This window comes from Pteropus medius, unplaced genomic scaffold (assembly GCF_902729225.1).
Source record: "Pteropus medius unplaced genomic scaffold, Ma_sr-lr_union100, whole genome shotgun sequence".
Taxonomy (NCBI): domain Eukaryota; kingdom Metazoa; phylum Chordata; class Mammalia; order Chiroptera; family Pteropodidae; genus Pteropus; species Pteropus medius.
This window is the reverse complement of record NW_024356248.1, coordinates 3,140,461-3,160,159: the sequence shown is the minus strand read 5'-3', so window position 1 is coordinate 3,160,159 and position 19,699 is coordinate 3,140,461. Positions and strand designations below refer to the sequence as shown.

General features: G+C 42.1%; 3 protein-coding genes across 3 annotated transcripts; all 3 read left to right on the top strand.

Annotated features, from left to right (window-relative positions):
* Window positions 1–4,757: 4,757 nt before the first annotated feature.
* Window positions 4,758–5,693, top strand: LOC120600693 (olfactory receptor 4D10-like). The gene has a single exon (XM_039860175.1). The coding sequence runs from the start codon at window positions 4,758–4,760 to the stop codon at window positions 5,691–5,693; it is 936 nt and encodes a 311-aa protein (XP_039716109.1).
* A 2,410-nt stretch (window positions 5,694–8,103) lies between these two features.
* LOC120600736 (olfactory receptor 4D6-like) lies at window positions 8,104–9,135 on the top strand. The gene has a single exon (XM_039860251.1). It carries the CDS (start codon window positions 8,104–8,106, stop codon window positions 9,133–9,135), a length of 1,032 nt encoding a protein of 343 aa, XP_039716185.1.
* Window positions 9,136–13,386: 4,251 nt separating this feature from the next.
* On the top strand, window positions 13,387–14,322 carry LOC120600623 (olfactory receptor 4D10-like). Its single transcript, XM_039860042.1, has one exon. The coding sequence runs from the start codon at window positions 13,387–13,389 to the stop codon at window positions 14,320–14,322; it is 936 nt and encodes a 311-aa protein (XP_039715976.1).
* Window positions 14,323–19,699: the final 5,377 nt, after the last annotated feature.

The window sequence follows — 19,699 nt, the reverse complement described above, 5'->3', positions numbered from 1 at the left end:
CATAACAGAACTGGCGGGGAACCATAAGAAATAGGTTGGTTTCAGGATACTTTATTATGCATTTATTTTAAAAAACATGCTATGTTTTTTCATCTCATTTACTTTATTTTTCTTATTCTGTTTTCTTCAACTATAAATCCATTGCTTCAAATGCCAAGACTATCGACTTACTTTCTATTGCTGAACTGGATTTGGTCATCTCCACAGTAACAGAGAGTGATGACCGGGGTCTTGGAGGAAGGGGAAATGAGGACATCTGATCAAGGCACAACAATGTGACTCTAGGTGATAATATCGTATACTTGAAATTTATTAAAGCATAGGTCTTCAGTGTTCTCACAACAAACAAACACAAAATCACAAAAGTACTTGAAAAACTTTGTTCACTTCTCCATCTTTCACCAATTCAAAGACTGCTTCTGGAAAAATGTACATAATTCTCTGCTTACTCCTAAAGTGAGGCGGGTTCAGTTCAGTCGCCTCTGAGATCACGAAGCTTTAAGGATCAGTTTCTCTGTGATACTTACATGTGCTCAGAATAATGATTGAAGCTCTACATTGTACCAAGAGCCCTGTGGGCCCAGGCGAGTCCTTGTATCCCAGAGTGCAGGAAGGAGCACTTCTGAGGGCCTGATTCTTCTCTTTTATTTTTTTTTTTTAAGGAGGATATAAGAATTAAGGAGTCAGGCTATTTAATTAACTGTTCAAGCCTTACCTACCCACTATAATTCCGATAAACCAAAGTAAACCTCAGACTCTCTGATCTGGCTCAATGGTACATTAGAATAACCTCTGGAGACGGTTTTAAAAACTTACTCACCAGACTCTTTCTAAAATGACAAGACAGATTTGATTCAAGACTATTGCAATAGAGGAGAGAGATTAAGCTCAGTCCAAGTACAACGAGGACAAAAGCGGATTGACAGCCAATTAACAGAGTGAAGGGATCCCTGGATGGAATCTAAGGGGAGACATCAAGGATAAGGGGGTTCTTGCGCAATTGGCAACGCAAGGTTCTGGTCAAAGACAAGCCAAGAATTTAGATACATGGAGTTCCATACAAAGGGTGAAGAATTGGATCAGATATCAAAGGTAGGGGCTTCTTGCCAAGACGATGTAGCAGAAATCTTGCTAAAATTAGGCTCAGCAAGGAAAGACACAGAAGGCTGAGATTCAGCCCTCAAAAACAGGGTTCAGAGGAGTCTGACAAAAATTCGCTCAAGGAGGGCATCCAATGTTCATTACAGCATTACTCACAATAGCCAAGATATGGAAACAACCTAAGTTTCTAGAGATGGATGAATGGATAAAGACGGTGTATATATTTGGAATATATACATATACTATATATATATATATATATTCATCCTTCTGGAACATGTATACACATATGTAATCATCTCTATTCATTCATCCTTCTGTAGACATTGAGCTACTATCTGTTTTCCATCCATCCATTCGTCCAATGGAATATCATCATCTATAATCGAAAAGAAAATCTTGCCATTGGCAACAACATGGGTGGACCTCGAGGGCACTGTGCTAGGTGAAATAGGTCAGAGAAAGACAAACACTGTATGATTTATATGTGGAATCTACACATCTGAATTCATAGAGACAGAGAAGAATGGTGCTTGACAAGCGCTAGGGTGTGGCGGGTGTGGGGGAGAAATGGAGAGATGATGGTCAAAGGCCACAAACTTCCAGCTGTACTATGAATACGTTATAAAGATCTAATGTATGTCATGGTGATTACTGTTAACAATACCATATCGTCTACTTGGAGTTGCTGAAAGACTAGATCTTGAATGATATCACCACAAAAAAGAACTACTAATTCCGTGAGGTGATTAAAGTGTTAGCTGGCACTATAATGACAATCCTTTCTGTAATATATAAATGTATCACAATGATAGATGTCAATTATACTCAATAAAGCTGGACAAAAAAAAAGGAATTACCCATCCCAAATACACAACCTGCCTCATGCAGTTTTGATCTTTGTAGATGAGTTTAATGTACTAAAATGTAGTGGGACAGCAGTTAAATGCAAAGCTAACATCATTCTGGAAAACATGGAAGTGCATTCTTGATAAGATCGAACCGTTCGATAAATGGATTTTGTCTTCAATCACTAGCTGTATCCAAATTGAGAGATTCCATAAGAGTAGACTGTTGGAAAATAGGAAATATATGCGTTCCTCAAGTATTGTCTAACCCAGGTGTCTCTACATGTGGGGAATCAGAGCAACACCGAGAGGCTATAATCATCCTGTGTATAATTAGAATCCAAACTGGTAGCAAAGGACTTGAGGTCCATTTCTCTTCTTGCAGGTTTTGGCCATCTAATTGAAACTCGCTTGTAATATAGTGTCCTCTGAGCCTTGCAAGCCATGAAAATTGGACTCTTGGAGTCTCTGGGGCACAATATTTGGCATGTTTTCACAACATTCTCACTGAGCTGCAGATAAGGGGATAGATGTACTGTCTCTAAATAATTTGGACACTTATCAAAATGTGTGTGTACACACATGCATGTCTCGGTAACTTTTTAATAACTCCCATTGCAACTTCATCACCAATGGCAGAATCAGGCTCTAGACTTCCATTTTCTTGTCCAAAATTATTCCCTTTGCAATTCTTATCTTAGGCCCGAGGCTCAGGGATTTCTACATAAGACAGGCACGGAATGGAAGTTCTTGAAGATGTGATTCTTTGAACCTGCCCTTTCTCTCCTGAAAACGGAGCAAAGGCACTGTAAGATCTTTAGTCTTCCAAAGGACCTTACCTTCAGAAACAAAATGTTCAAGAATTCACGTCACCGGTATTCTCTTCTGCACTGCACCTGATAGCATGCATCTTGCAGTTGGAGTTTCAGGATCACAGGAATCAGGTAAAGACATTAAACTTCTAGCTAAGGTTAGGGTTATGCATAGTGAAGTTGAGATGTTATTTTGATTATGCATAAATAGTTTGACTTTGATATTTTCCAGGTATAGTAAATGCTTCAGAGCCAAGATGGTCTCAGTGGCAGAAACGACAAAGGTGGGTGTTAGTCACTGGGAAGAGGGATACTGTGTTAAGAGAGATTTCAGCGATGCCTTCCCTTCGCTGTCAGAGACGGGATCATGCGCTGTGAGACTTTGAGTTGCTTTGCGGTGACGCTGCCTCAGACTCGGGTCAATGGAAATTGGCTTTCCAGAGCCCCTTTCTGCCAAATTCTCATCTTCAGACAGACTTTATCAAACATTCTTACTATACAAAATTCAACTCTCTCTATATATGATATTAAATTAGACTATATATATCTCTCTGATTGAAGGGGAAAAGACAACTGTTTCTTCCATCCTATTTCCATCTCTTCCCTTCAGCCAAACATTGATTCATAACATCTTTCATAAGAATAACATCGCTAAAGGACGGTGATAAAAATTAAATAACTTCTCATACCTCTTTACACAAGAAAGCACTCAACATATAGTAGCCTATGTTACTGCTGGAAATCGTGAAATGTCCTATCGCAACTCCTAGCCCAGCCTAATCTACCTCTAATTCGCTCATGATTCATTTCGCATTTTCTTATGCACTATGTGCAGCAATTTACACAAATCACCCACTTTCCATAGGCTGTAAGCCCTCTGACAATGTGGTCCAATTTATCCATATACAGTTGAAGATCGCAATAAATGTTCACTTGCCTAGTATGACACGGAACACATATTATAAAATTCCTAAGCATGATGATTTTTAAGAAACAGGCATTAGTCTCACAATACCAACGTCTCCCCTGCTGTGTGTTCCCTCCACTCTCTTATCTTTGATCCACAAAGGGAAAGAGGCAGAGGAGAGGATATTGATGCATATGGACCACCTCTCAGAGCCGGTCACTATCTTTATTCTCTCCCCACACTCGAGCAAGGATTGCATCACTGAGACAAAACGAAGAAGCTCTAGAGGACTGCTGTACAGCACACGGCTAAGTTAACTGTAGTGTGGAGCACTTAAAATTTCTCTCATGTTTCAGTGTGTTTTCCACGACATGAATAAATTAATGATGGTCATTGAGATTCATATTTATACATGCTTTCGATCTATTTCACAATAGCATATTATAAACATTTGAAAATAATTATTGAGCCAGTAATCTAATTAGTATGTAGTAGTCACAATAACACGTGACTTCCATGGATGAACAGGCCACATTTCTAAGCAATTCACCATTCAATAGCCAAGAGCAAGAAAACCAAGTCATGCCATAGCAACCCTGCAACAGGAAAAAGAACGACATCCTCTTTTTTCGGCAACACGAGACCCTCTTAAAGTCATCAGAATATTTGCTCCTATGATGAATATTAGACCTGTAGACTCTTCAGTCTACAACGGCTGGAACCATGTCTAACTTGGCTTTGTATTTAATGCTCCACACAGTTCCCGACATTTGATATGTATGGAATAAAACTTGAATACAATTTTAAAATTAAAATAAATTAATTAGACTATGCTATGTAACTGTCACCACTTAACATAATAGCTCATTCTCTCCAAAAACAGTTTTACAGGAAAAGTATTATTAAATGACCTTGCATATGATCATTGGATTTGATCAACAAACTCTGTATAATCTTAAAAATTTGGACAACTCAACAAATCCCAAACGCTCCGGCCACATGAGGAACATCCTGAGTGACGTTCCCAGCGTTTAGGAAGAAAACAGAGTAAACAGCCGAGGACTTTCATCAGAAGTAGCTTGAAACTCAATGGAGTTTACAAACTGCACCAGGGTAAAAGAATTCATTTTCCTCGGCCTGACCCAGGAACGAGAACTGAGCTTGCTCTTGTTCCTTTTCCTACTTCTGGTGTACGTGACGACGCTGCTGGGGAACCTCCTCATCATGGTCACCGTGACCTGCGAGTCCCGCCTGCACACCCCCATGTATTTTTTGCTCCGTAATTTATCAATCGCCGACATCTGCTTTTCCTCCATCACAGCTCCCAAGGTTCTGGTGGACCTCCTGTCGCAGAGGAAAGCCATCTCCCTCGGTGGCTGCTTCGCCCAGATGTTTTTCTTCCACCTCATTGGAGGGGTGGATGTATTTTCCTTGTCGGTGATGGCGTTAGACCGGTACGTGGCCATCTCCAAGCCCCTGCACTACGTGACCATCATGAGCAGGGGCCGTTGCACTGGGTTAATAGTGGCGGCCTGGGTGGGGGGCTTTACCCACTCCATCGTGCAGATTGCCCTGTTGCTCCCACTCCCCTTCTGTGGGCCCAATATCCTTGACACTTTCTACTGTGACGTCCCTCAGGTCCTCAAACTTGCCTGCACTGACACCTTTGCACTGGAGCTCCTGATGATTTCCAACAATGGCTTAGTCACTACCCTGTGGTTTATCTTCTTGCTAGTATCCTACACAGTTATCCTAATGATGCTGAAATTTCAGGCAGGGGACGGTAGGAAGAAAGCCATCTCCACCTGCACCTCCCACATCACTGTGGTGACCCTGCACTTTGTGCCTGGCATCTATGTCTATGCCCGGCCCTTCACCACCCTCCCCACGGACAAAGCCATCTCTGCTACCCTCACTGTCATCTCCCCTCTGCTGAACCCCTTGATCTACACTCTGAGGAACCAGGAGATGAAGTCAGCCATGAGGAGACTGAAGAGGAAACTCCTGCCTTCTGACACGGTATAGGCTGGTGGCTCCTTCTTTCTCTCCCCTTTGAAAACCTTTGTTCATCAAATAAACTGTTTTTACTAAAAGATGTCTAGTTAATTTGTATATTTCTAGCAAGATACACATGACTTTCAAAGATTCCGAATAGCATGAAATTATAATGCAAAAGGTGGGTTTCGTGTTACAAAGGAAAGTAGAGAAATCGTTAGATGGAAAGGCGGATGTTGCTTTTGCAACACAGACTTGGAAGAAATTTTAAATAATCAAAACATGCTCGCATGATTTTATTACTTTGGAATGGTAGGTTTTTCTCCTGCTCTACTGAAGGAGAATTGACAAAAATGGCATACAGTGATGTTTTGATATGCATATACAGTGTGCAATGATCACTAGGGGAAATGAATTAAGATGGGATATTTCTGTTATTTCTTACGAGTTCATGGGAATCTGCAATTGTCCAAATAAAAATTTCAACTAACAAAAAGCAAAAATATAGATGTACTCAGAAATTCCCACTACATTTCTCCGTGTTACCAGGAAGGGGGCCAAGACACATATAGGAAAATAGCAACGTGTGGGTATTCGGACCCTACATGGTCTTTCATGAAGCAATCGCATCTTAATGAGGTAATTACTGACAAATTAAGTTTCACCTGGGATACCTCCTTCACGTAATAGCCTGAAGACTATTTAACTCGCAACCCACGCACCTGAGCTTGGCAGCAGGGGCCCTGAAGCTCACTCGGTGTGAGTTACAATGTGGACCTCACCAATTATGAGTTCTGTGACCTCGTGCTTGGTCCTTGCCCTGAACTTCCTTCAAAGCCCACTGGCCACACGCCACCCCGCCCCGCCCCGCCCCACCGCAGCCCCTCGGTGCCCTGTGCTTGGTGGGATCCAGCACAGCACTGAGGACCTGTTCTCTCTCTTCCTATTTCACCCAGAGGATCATTCTTCACTAACTGCTGTATCCTTGGCACCTGGCAAAGCAAGTAGAAGTAAATCCTGGTATCGAATGGACAACAATGTGACTCTAGGTGATAATATCGTATACTTGAAATTTATTAAAGCATAGGTCTTCAGTGTTCTCACAACAAACAAACACAAAATCACGGAAGTACTTGAAAAAATTTGTTCACTTCTCCATGTTTCACCAATTCAAAGACTGCTTCTGGAAAAATGTACATAATTCTCTGCTTACTCCTAAAGTGAGGCGGGTTCAGTTCAGTCGCCTCTGAGATCACGAAGCTTTAAGGATCAGTTTCTCTGTGATACTTACATGTGCTCAGAATAATGATTGAAGCTCTACATTGTACCAAGAGCCCTGTGGGCCCAGGCGAGTCCTTGTATCCCAGAGTGCAGGAAGGAGCACTTCTGAGGGCCTGATTCTTCTCTTTTATTTTTTTTTTTTAAGGAGGATATAAGAATTAAGGAGTCAGGCTATTTAATTAACTGTTCAAGCCTTACCTACCCACTATAATTCCGATAAACCAAAGTAAACCTCAGACTCTCTGATCTGGCTCAATGGTACATTAGAATAACCTCTGGAGACGGTTTTAAAAACTTACTCACCAGACTCTTTCTAAAATGACAAGACAGATTTGATTCAAGACTATTGCAATAGAGGAGAGAGATTAAGCTCAGTCCAAGTACAACGAGGACAAAAGCGGATTGACAGCCAATTAACAGAGTGAAGGGATCCCTGGATGGAATCTAAGGGGAGACATCAAGGATAAGGGGGTTCTTGCGCAATTGGCAACGCAAGGTTCTGGTCAAAGACAAGCCAAGAATTTAGATACATGGAGTTCCATACAAAGGGTGAAGAATTGGATCAGATATCAAAGGTAGGGGCTTCTTGCCAAGACGATGTAGCAGAAATCTTGCTAAAATTAGGCTCAGCAAGGAAAGACACAGAAGGCTGAGATTCAGCCCTCAAAAACAGGGTTCAGAGGAGTCTGACAAAAATTCGCTCAAGGAGGGCATCTGTCTAGTCATAAAAAGTATTTGAGTTGAAATCCTCGATTTGCCACTTACTCATTTTGAAATTATGCAAACGTGGGCAAGTCATTAACTGCTCTGAGCTCCCTATATAAAATGGAGTTAATCGTAAACACTCTGAAAACCACTAGGGACATCATAAAAATCAAAATCAAGATGCGATGTTGCAAATGAAAACCTTTGGTGAAATAGAAAGCATGGTACATGGCTTATCTTACAGGACATAAGATAAGCCACAATCAAATGAGCATAGTCTGTCCATCTCCCTCTGGTCAGAGTAAGGACATAGGAGTGTGTCAGCTCTTCCTGTCAACCCCGGGTATTTACAGTAGGAAAGAGGAATCATCAGGAAAAACAATTTCCAGACCAGTCTTCTGAGCAGTCATGATCACCTGGATGCTTGAAAGAGCCTTATGACAATACCTGATAAATGACGTTGCCACCTCATGACGTCGTACCCCTAATCCTAACACGTCTTCCCCCGAGGCAGACCTGGAGGAGGCTGACCCCCATCTTGGGGGAGAGCAACGGCACGAATGGGAAGGAATGCGTCTTCCTGGATCTCACTCGCTTCTGGGAGCCGGAGGGTTTCCTGTTTGTGTTCTTCCTTGCTGTGTCTGTAACAACCATGCTGGGCAACGCCCTCATCGTGGTAAACACCACCTGTGAGTCCCAATCCACACCCCCGCAGACTTCCTATACGGAACAAAGCAGTCATGGACATTGTTTTTCACCTGTCACTATTCCCAAGTTCCTGGTAGACCTTTTGTCAGAGAGGACAACCATCCCCTCCAATGGCTGCATGGCACAGATCTCGTTCTCCCACTTTGCCACTGGGGCAGATATTTTGTTCCTCTCTGTCATGACGGCCCATGACAGAGAGCTTGCGATCGCCAAACCCTTGCATTATGTGGCCATTATGAGGAGAGAGGTGTGGGTGGCCCTGGTGGTGGCTTCCTGGGTGGGTGGCTCTTTGCACTCAATTGTCCACATCATGCTGATGCTTTCGCCCCCAGGACATGGCCACAATGTCCTGGATGCCTTCTACTGTCATGTACTCCAGGTGGTCAAACTGGCTTGCACTGACACCTCTGCCCTGGAGCGTCTCATGATCTCTAACAATGGGTTGGTGGTCCTGCTGTGGTTCCTCCTGCTCCTGGGGTCCTACACTGTCATTCCGGTGATGCTGCTGAGAGCTCACTGTGGGGAGGGTCGGAAAAGGGCCCTCTCCACCTGTCCCTCCCACATCCTGGTGGTGACGCTTCACTTTGTGCCTTGCGATTCCATCTGCTGCCGGCCCTTCAAGGTGCTGCCCATGGACACGGTCGTGTCCATCAATAACACAGACATTATCCCCAGGCTGCACCCCATGATTTACACCCCAAGGAACCAGGATAGGAAGTCACCTGTGAAGAGACTGAGGAGGAAACTTGGACCTTCCGAGAGCAGTGAACTGGGGTGAATAGTCACATTAACACTGGAAATCCAGCTCTGATCTGGTTTTCTCAGACTGCTTCCTAAGGGTCAGGTAGACAGCTGGCTCATTCTCCACATTTTTCTGTACATCCTCATAGCCCTTTGACTCTATGAGAGGGAATGTAAGAACAAAAGGAAGACATGAAATTACACAAACTACAGGCTTGTGCACTGGGACATGTATGGGGTAAAAGATTGAAATTGACAACCGAAAGGCTATTTGGGTATTATTTGTGACACTCGGCTGACATATTTTCCCTGCGTTTCATCACTTGTGATATGGAAAGAACATCGTCTACTCACAAGATTGTTATGAACGAAGCATGATAAATGTTGAGAATATGATAGTTGCCATGGGTAGCACCACCCCTGGCATTAATCAGACACACAGTCAACATTCCCTATTATCTACCCCTCTATCCCGAACCACAATGAGATATCACTTAACACCTGTTAGAATGGCTATCATCAAAAAGACAAGAGATAAGCATTAGCTCTTGCTTGTGTCTTATTGGCGAACATATGAATTGACGTAGCCGCTACGGAAAAACAGTGTAGAGGTTCCTCAAAAAGCTAAAAATGGAACTACCCTGTCATCAATCTCATCTATGGGTATATATCCAAAGGAAATGAAATCAGAGTCTCAAAGGGGTATCGACACTCCCAGGTTCATTACAGCGTTATTCACAATAGCCAAGATAAGGAAACAACCTAAGTTTCTAGAGATGGATGAATGGATAAAGACGGTGTATATATTTGGAATATATACATATACTATATATATATATATATATATATATATATATATATATATATATATATATATATATATATATTCATCATTCTGGAACATGTATACACATATGTAATCATCTCTTCTCTATTCATTCATCCCTCTGTAGACATTGAGCTACTATCTGTTTTCCATCCATCCATTCATCCAATGGAATATCATCATCTATAATCGAAAAGAAAATCTTGCCATTGGCAACAACATGGGTGGACCTCGAGGGCACTGTGCTAGGTGAAATAGGTCAGAGAAAGACAAACACTGTATGATTTATATGTGGAATCTACACATCTGAATTCATAGAGACAGAGAAGAATGGTGCTTGACAAGCGCTAGGGTGTGGGGGGTGTGGGGGAGAAATGGAGAGATGATGGTCAAAGGCCACGAACTTCCAGCTGTACTATGAATACGTTATAAAGATCTAATGTATGTCATGGTGATTGCTGTTAACAATACCATATCGTCTACTTGGAGTTGCTGAAAGACTAGATCTTGAATGATATCACCACAAAGAAGAACTGCTAATTCCGTGAGGTGATTAAAGTGTTAGCTGGCACTATAATGACAATCCTTTCTGTAATATATAAATGTATCACAATGATAGATGTCAATTATACTCAATAAAGCTGGACCAAAAAAAAGGAATTACCCATCCCAAATACACAACCTGCCTCATGCAGTTTTGATCTTTGTAGATGAGTTTAATGTACTAAAATGAAGTGGGACAGCAGTTAAATGCAAAGCTAACATCATTCTGGAAAACATGGAAGTGCATTCTTGATAAGATCGAACCGTTCGATAAATGGATTTTTGTCTTCAATCACTAGCTGTATCCAAATTGAGAGATTCCATAAGAGTAGACTGTTGGAAAATAGGAAATATATGCGTTCCTCAAGTATTGTCTAACCCAGGTGTCTCTACATGTGGGGAATCAGACCAACATCGAGAGACTATAATCATCCTGTGTATAATTAGAATCCAAACTGGTAGCAAAGGACTTGAGGTCCATTTCTCTTCTTGCAGGTTTTAGCCATCTAATTGAAACTCGCTTGTAATATAGTGTCCTCTGAGCCTTGCAAGCCATGAAAATTGGACTCTTGGAGTCTCTGGGGCACAATATTTGGCATGTTTTCACAACATTCTCACTGAGCTGCAGATAAGGGGATAGATGTACTGTCTCTAAATAATTTGGACACTTATCAAAATGTGTGTGTACACACATGCATGTCTCGGTAACTTTTTAATAACTCCCATTGCAACTTCATCACCAATGGCAGAATCAGGCTCTAGACTTCCATTTTCTTGTCCAAAATTATTCCCTTTGCAATTCTTATCTTAGGCCCGAGGCTCAGGGATTTCTACATAAGACAGGCACGGAATGGAAGTTCTTGAAGATGTGATTCTTTGAACCTGCCCTTTCTCTCCTGAAAACGGAGCAAAGGCACTGTAAGATCTTTAGTCTTCCAAAGGACCTTACCTTCAGAAACAAAATGTTCAAGAATTCACGTCACCGGTATTCTCTTCTGCACTGCACCTGATAGCATGCATCTTGCAGTTGGAGTTTCAGGATCACAGGAATCAGGTAAAGACATTAAACTTCTAGCTAAGGTTAGGGTTATGCATAGTGAAGTTGAGACGTTATTTTGATTATGTATAAATAGTTTGACTTTGATATTTTCCAGGTATAGTAAATGCTTCAGAGCCAAGATGGTCTCAGTGGCAGAAACGACAAAGGAGGGTGTTAGTCACTGGGAAGAGGGATACTGTGTTAAGAGAGATTTCAGCGATGCTTTCCCTTCGCTGTCAGAGACGGGATCATGCGCTGTGAGACTGAGTTGCTTTGCGGTGACGCTACCTCAGACTCAGGTCAATGGAAATTGGCTTTCCAGAGCCCCTTTCTGCCAAATTCTCATCTTCAGACAGACTTTATCAAACATTCTTACTATACAAAATTCAACTCTCTCTATATATGATATTAAATTAGACTATATATATCTCTCTGATTGAAGGGGAAAAGACAACTGTTTCTTCCATCCTATTTCCATCTCTTCCCTTCAGCCAAGCATTGATTCATAACATCTTTCATAAGAATAACATCGCTAAAGGACGGTGATAAAAATTAAATAACTTCTCATACCTCTTTACACATAGAAAGCACTCAACATATAGTAGCCTATGTTACTGCTGGAAATCGTGAAATGTCCTATCGCAACTCCTAGCCCAGCCTAATCTACCACTAATTCGCTCATGATTCATTTCGCATTTTCTTATGCACTATGTGCAGCAATTTACACAAATCACCCACTTTCCATAGGCTGTAAGCCCTCTGACAATTGGTCCAACTTATCCATATACAGTCGGAGATCGCAATAAATGTTCACTTGCCTAGTATGACATGGAACACATATTATAAAATTCCTAAGCATGATGATTTTTAAGAAACAGGCCTTAGTCTCACAGTACCAACGTCTCCCCTGCTGTTTGTTCCCTCCACTCTCTTATCTTTGATCCACAAAGGGAAAGAGGCAGAGGAGAGGATATTGATGCATATGGACCACTTCTCAGAGCCAGTCACTATCTTTATTCTCTCCCCACACTCAAGCAAGGATCGCATCACTGAGACGAAACGAAGAAGCTCTAGAGGACTGCTGTACAGCACATGGCTACGTTAACTGTAGTATGGAGCACTTAAAATTTCTCTCATGTTTCAGTGTGTTTTCCACGACATGAATGAATTACAAGTGGTCATTGAGATTCGTATTTATACATGCTTTCGATCTATTTCGCAATAGCATATTATAAACATTTGAAAATAATTATTAAGCCAGTAATCTAATTAGTATGAAGTAGTCACAATAACACGTGACTTCCATGGATGAACAGGCCACATTTCTAAGCAATTCACCATTCAATAGCCAAGAGCAAGAAAACCGAGTCATGCCATAGCAACCCTGCAACAGGAAAAAGAACGACATCCTCTTTTTTCGGCAACACCACGAGACCCTCTTGAAGTCACCAGAATATTTGCTCCTATGATGAATATTAGACCTGTAGACTCTTCAGTCTACAACGGCTGCAACCATGTCTTACTTGGCTTTGTATTTAATGCTCCACACAGTTCCCGACATTTGATATGCATGGAATAAAACTTGAATACAATTTTAAAATTAAAATAAATTAATTAGACTATGCTATGTAACTGTCAGCACTTAACATAATTGGTCATTCTCTCCAAAAACGGTTTTACAGGAAAAGTATTATTAAATGACCTTGCATGTGATCATTGGATTTGATCAACAAACTCTGTATAATCTTAAAAATTTGGACAACTCAACAAATCCCAAACGCTCCGGCCACATGAGGAACATCCTGAGTGACGTTCCCAGCGTTTAGGAAGAAAACAGAGTAAACAGCCGAGGACTTTCATCGGAAGTAGCTTGAAACTCAATGGAGCTTACAAACTGCACCAGGGTAAAAGAATTCATTTTCCTCGGCCTGACCCAGAAACGAGAACTGAGCTTGCTCTTGTTCCTTTTCCTACTTCTGGTGTACGTGACGACGCTGCTGGGGAACCTCCTCATCATGGTCACCGTGACCTGCGAGTCCCGCCTGCACACCCCCATGTATTTTTTGCTCCGTAATTTATCAATCGCCGACATCTGCTTTTCCTCCATCACAGTTCCCAAGGTTCTGGTGGACCTCCTGTCGCAGAGGAAAGCCATCTCCCTCGGTGGCTGCTTCGCCCAGATGTTTTTCTTCCACCTCATTGGAGGGGTGGATGTATTTTCCTTGTCGGTGATGGCGTTAGACCGGTACGTGGCCATCTCCAAGCCCCTGCACTACGTGACCATCATGAGCAGGGGCCGTTGCACTGGGTTAATAGTGGCGGCCTGGGTGGGGGGCTTTACCCACTCCATCGTGCAGATTGCCCTGTTGCTCCCACTCCCCTTCTGTGGGCCCAATATCCTTGACACTTTCTACTGTGACGTCCCTCAGGTCCTCAAACTTGCCTGCACTGACACCTTTGCACTGGAGCTCCTGATGATTTCCAACAATGGCTTAGTCACTACCCTGTGGTTTATCTTCTTGCTAGTATCCTACACAGTTATCCTAATGATGCTGAAATTTCAGGCAGGGGACGGTAGGAAGAAAGCCATCTCCACCTGCACCTCCCACATCACTGTGGTGACCCTGCACTTTGTGCCTGGCATCTATGTCTATGCCCGGCCCTTCACCACCCTCCCCACGGACAAAGCCATCTCTGCTACCCTCACTGTCATCTCCCCTCTGCTGAACCCCTTGATCTACACTCTGAGGAACCAGGAGATGAAGTCAGCCATGAGGAGACTGAAGAGGAAACTCCTGCCTTCTGACACGGTATAGGCTGGTGGCTCCTTCTTTCTCCCCTCTTTGAAAACCTTTGTTCATCAAATAAACTGTTTTTACTAAAAGATGTCTAGTTAATTTGTATATTTCTAGCAAAATACACATGACTTTCAAAGATCCCGAATAGCATGAAATTATAATGCAAAAGGTGGGTTTCGTGTTACAAAGGAAAGTAGAGAAATCGTTAGATGGAAAGGCGGATGTTGCTTTTGCAACTCAGACTTGGAAGAAATTTTAAATAATCAAAACATGCTCGCATGATTTTATTACTTTGGAATGATGGGTATTTTTCCTGCTCTACTGAAGTATAATTGACAAAAAATGGCATACAGTGATGCTTTGATATGCATATACAGTGTGCAATGATCACTAGGGGAAATGAATTAAGGTGGGATATTTCTGTTATTTCTTACAAGTGCTTGGGAATCTGCAATTGTCCAAATAAAAATTTCAACTAAGAAAAAGCAAAAATATAGATGTACTCAGAAATTCCCACTACATTTCTCCAGTTTTACCAGGAAAGGGGCCAAGACACATATTGGAAAATAGTGCCACGTGGGCATTTGGTCCCTACAAGGTCTTTCATGAAGTAATCGCATCTTAACGAAGTAAATACTTACAAATTAAGTTTCACCTGGGATACTTCCTTCAGGTAATAGCCTGAGGACTTTTTCACTTGAAGCCTACAAGTTGAGGTTGGCAGCAGGGCTCCTGAAGCTCACTCGGTGTGAGTTAGAATGTGGACCTCAGCAATTATGAGTTCTGTGACCTCGTGCTAGTTCCTTGCCCTGAACTTCCTTCAAAGCCCACTGGCCACAGGCCCCCCCCACGCCGCTGCACCCCTTGTCTGCCGATGCTTGGTCGGCTGCAGCACAGCACTCAGGACCTGTGTCCAAGTCTCTCTTCTCTCTCTTCCTATCCCCCACCCCAATAGGATTATTCTTCGCTTATGGCTGTATCCCTGGCACCTGGCACAGCAGGTAGACGATTTAATGTGTCCTTCAAAAAAATCGCTGAATTAAGAAATTCAAGAATAAATATCGCTTTTCATTCATTTCTGCTCCTCAAATCACTGGAGAACATGTTTAAGAAGACAATTGAGTTGTTCTTATTCTCTGATAACGTGACTCCCTAAAAATGACAGTACCCTATGAAGATGCTTTAAATTATGCGTATAGATTGAAAAAGGTTGAAATGAAGTGGAAAGCATTATTCAAATAGACTTGGCTTTTATTTGTTTACTTATTATATTATTTACAGCTGCTGGGAGGTCCCCCCACCCCCACCCCATTTCTGGAGGCAGATCTTAGAACTGAACTTTTGCAACTAGAAAAATGTTCATGTCGTGGTACAAATCTCAGTCCACAAGCCAGACATGCAGAGGCCCTGGGATGGGCACGTACCCAGAGCTTCGGAGAAACAGCCATAAGGGCCCTGTAAAGAGGAGAAGAAGCCAGGAGGAGAGAGGCAGTAGCTGAGGTCAAAATAATAATTGGCCATGGGCCTGAGTAATTAGGACCTTTTTGATCATTGGGTGAGTGAGAGATTCTGGCTAAACCGACTGAGCAGGAATTTTGGCTCAAACTGGGCAATGCAGAGACAAACAAGGAGGTACAAAAGTTGATGTCTAGTTGAAAATTTCAGGGGAAGCCCGGTAGAGTTTGGTTAAGGACAGAGTCTTTGTCACTGCTAGAACGTTTTACATTCTAGGCAAAATGTGTGTTTTTGAGCATATGGTCCTGCGTAACATCTTAATTACTCCCACTGAAACAGCCTCAGCGGCAGCAGAATTCTTCCATGGCCACAGTCCCACTGGACTCCCTCTGATAATTCTCACGCTAGTTTTGGGATTAAAGAATTGATAAATTTGACAGAGCACTACGGATCATCACAGAAGAGCCGAGAAACTATTATTGCCTGAGTCTGCTCGTTTCCACGTACAGATAGAAGAGAAGCCACTGAAATCACTGGCCTTCACATGGCTATTTAACAGGATTTTCAAGGTTCAAGTGGACATTATTTCAGATGGTGGTGTCCTTGAAAGAAGGCTTTTAGGAGACTTTAGGTAAGAAACATAACTCTACATGAGGGTGTATGCCTGTGGGGTCTGGGCGTCTATGCCTAAGAGTGAGAAAAGAAGAGTGAGAAAAATTGAAATCTAGATATCATGATTAATGTTCATGAATACATTTTGATTAAAAATAATGTGATAGGCACACCAGGGTGTGACAGACAGCACAGCTAAGAAATAGTAGCGAAGAGGACACTGTGAAATGACACACAGACATGAGTTCAGTGTGGAACCGGGGAAAAGGCATCTTTTGTTTTCTGGGACCCCTTGAATTATGCAAAGAAGAGATTTTTCTCAAGCTTATTAACTGTAGATGGGGCTCCTCACACTGAAGTCTACAGAGGTGTTTCTTATGCTAAAGTTAAAACTGGAGAGTAAATAAAATACTTCGAGCCTTCAAAAGAAAGTTGAAAACCTACCTGCCCTTCGCTTTACCAAAAAATAAAAATTTTACAGCAATGATTTTCTTTTCTATGCCTTTCTCTGTGCCTTCATATTTGTATCCTTTCTTGCCAAACAAACATCCCACTTTTAAGCAACTTTTCTACATACCCAAGTGGTCCCCTACAACCAGAGCTCCCTTTTTCCCCGTTGCCATGCGCCCTAAACAGAGATGTCCCCTCCTTCACGTAGGTTTCTCTGAGCCTTTTAGTGAGACGTCACCTTGTCTCACACACAGCTCATCTGTCTTTAGATGGTCTTCATCGATCCCGTATTACTATTAGATTTCTATTCTTTTCCCATGGTGCTGGATCATATTCCTTTCTCTCAAGTAACCTGAAACTCTGCCAGTTCTCCATCAATATTTGCTAAACAATTAGATGGATTGAAAACAGCATAAAGACGCAGCAGAAGCTGGTGGATGTTGTCTAAATTACCAAAGGTAGTTTGCGAACATGGGACCGATTCCTTTCTGACACACAGGCCTGCCTTGGGGTCTGGGGTACCTTCTACCCTTCTGTCTAAGCCACAGTCTTATTTACATGGGGTCCCTGTGGAAGGCTTTCACAGCTAGGTTGAACCTCCCCAGTATCCCTGGTAATGATACTGGTTGGTGTTTTCTAGTGATCGTTTCCTCTCTCTTTAAACTAGCCAGGATCGGTAGCTCGGCTACCATTTAGTTCAACACACTCTATTTACGGATGAGCCTCCAGTGTTGAAGTCATTTGGCACAGGACTAATCACAGCAGGTCGCCAGCCACGTGTGCTGCGACTGCACGTGTTAATTCACCCAACCCTCATGACTTCCCTGCGAGATGGGCATTATAGTCCCCATTCCACAGATGAGGAAGGAGAGGCTCAGTGAGGTCTCCCGCTCGCCCAAATCACAGTGACAAAGCCGGGACTTGAGCCCAGGTGGTTCTCACTGCAGAGAGCGTGCACCCGACTTCTCCAGTCGGCTAAGATGATATCAGACAAGAAGCCAAAGCAAGCAAGTGCTCCGTTTACTACCACCCACTGTCACCACCCACCGGCCCCCTCTTATTGAAGGAAAAATATCTCCTATTCTGTGTTCTAATGCAGTTGTTTTGGAATACATATTCTGGGAAATATACAACTCCTCTAAAAGGTCATCACCATATTTTAAAAAGCTGTGTGTTTATGGAGTTTTCCTTTAAGGTAACACACACGTAATCACACATACGATGGGTCAGGCGATACTCGAAATACCGACGCCTTATGTAGATCCAGTCATTTAGTCCCTAGAGAACTTCCGTGAGGCCAAGGCCGAGGGGGTGAGTGACCCGCCCATGTTTGCGTGCCCAGTAGGCGCCCAGCTGGGTCTTGAACAGGCTACGTGATGCCAGAGGCCCCACGTGTCTGCCTAGGCACCACAATAGCTACTGGTGGGTTTTTCCAGTTTCCCATATTAAATAGACTTTGGACAACACTGCATATAAAGAAAACTTGAAAGGCAGGAGAGTTGAGTAAAAAAGAAGTATCTACATTTGAACTGAAAAACACACCCAGAAAACCTGAAGGGATTTCTCATTATGGTAAGAAAGCAGAAATAAACTACAAAGGAAGAAATTAAGGCTCATTTTAAGGGTTCATAAAAAAAAAAGAAAAGAATTCAAAAGCAATAAGATGACATGGTAAGTATACGTTTAACATTTAAAAAAAACGCCCAACTGTTTTCGAAAGTGGGTGCACCATTTTACATTCCAACCAGAGTGCTAATTCCTTTATATTTTTGCCCACTGTTGAAATATCCACCTTGTTTTTAAATTCGGCCCTGTAATAGGCATGTGGTATTATCACACTGTGGTTTTCATTTACATTTCCCCGTGACAAATGATGCTGAGCATCTTTTCGTGTGCTTATTTGCTCTCTCTATATCTTCTTGTTGGGGTATTTGTACAAATCATTTGTCTTTTTTTTTTTAAATTAAGTCGTTCGCTTTTTTTATTATTGAATATTAAGAGTTACAGCCACTCCACTCCTAGTTACTTCCCCAAGAATAATGAAAACGTATGTCCACACGAAGACCTGTAAATAAATGTTTATAGCGGCTTTATGTGTTGTAGACAAAAAGTAGAAATAGTCCAAATGTTCATCAACAAGTAAATGAATAAACAAACTGTGGTCTGTCCATACGACAAAAAGGAACAAAATATTGGTACACACAAAAACAGGGGTGAATTTTATTAGTGAAAGGAGACAGACAAAAAGAGAATACATATTGTAGGATTCCATTTATAGAAATTCTAGAAAAAATATAAACTAATGGGTAGTGACAGAAAGCAGATCAGTTGTTGCATGAAGAAAGAGGGGCGGAGGGGACAGATTACAAAGGGTCACGAGGGCACTTTGGGGGTGACAGATAGGTTAATTCTTAAATATAGTGACGGTGACATGGATATATGCTTAAAGTTGTCAACACTCATGAAAGTGTACACTTCAAATACGTGAGCCTATCATGGGGATGTGAAGTAGAGCGTGGGGAATATGGTCAATAGTACTGTAGTAACTATGGTGCCAGGTGGATGCCGGACTTGTTGGGGGTGCGGGTGGGGGTGGTGTCACTACATAAGTTATATGGATGTCTGGCTACTGTGCTGTACACCTGAAACTAATATAAAATAAGGTTGAATGTCAAAAAAATACATGGGTCCACTGCATGTTAATGATAGCTCAATAACAAATAATTCTTAATAAATAAACTCAAACAAAGAACAGAAGAGAAGCTCTGAGTTACACACTTTTTTTTTCATAGCTTAGGAACTATTCGTCTCCCAGAGCTTTGGCTACCTGTGTATTTAAAGTAAAGATAGAAACAAAAAGTCTCTTTAAGGAAGAAAA

Coding starts and splice junctions, on each gene's coding strand:
- LOC120600693 (XM_039860175.1), top strand. CDS start 4,758: ATGGAGTTTACAAACTGCACCAGGGTAAAAGAATTCATTTTCCTCGGC.
- LOC120600736 (XM_039860251.1), top strand. CDS start 8,104: ATGACGTTGCCACCTCATGACGTCGTACCCCTAATCCTAACACGTCTT.
- LOC120600623 (XM_039860042.1), top strand. CDS start 13,387: ATGGAGCTTACAAACTGCACCAGGGTAAAAGAATTCATTTTCCTCGGC.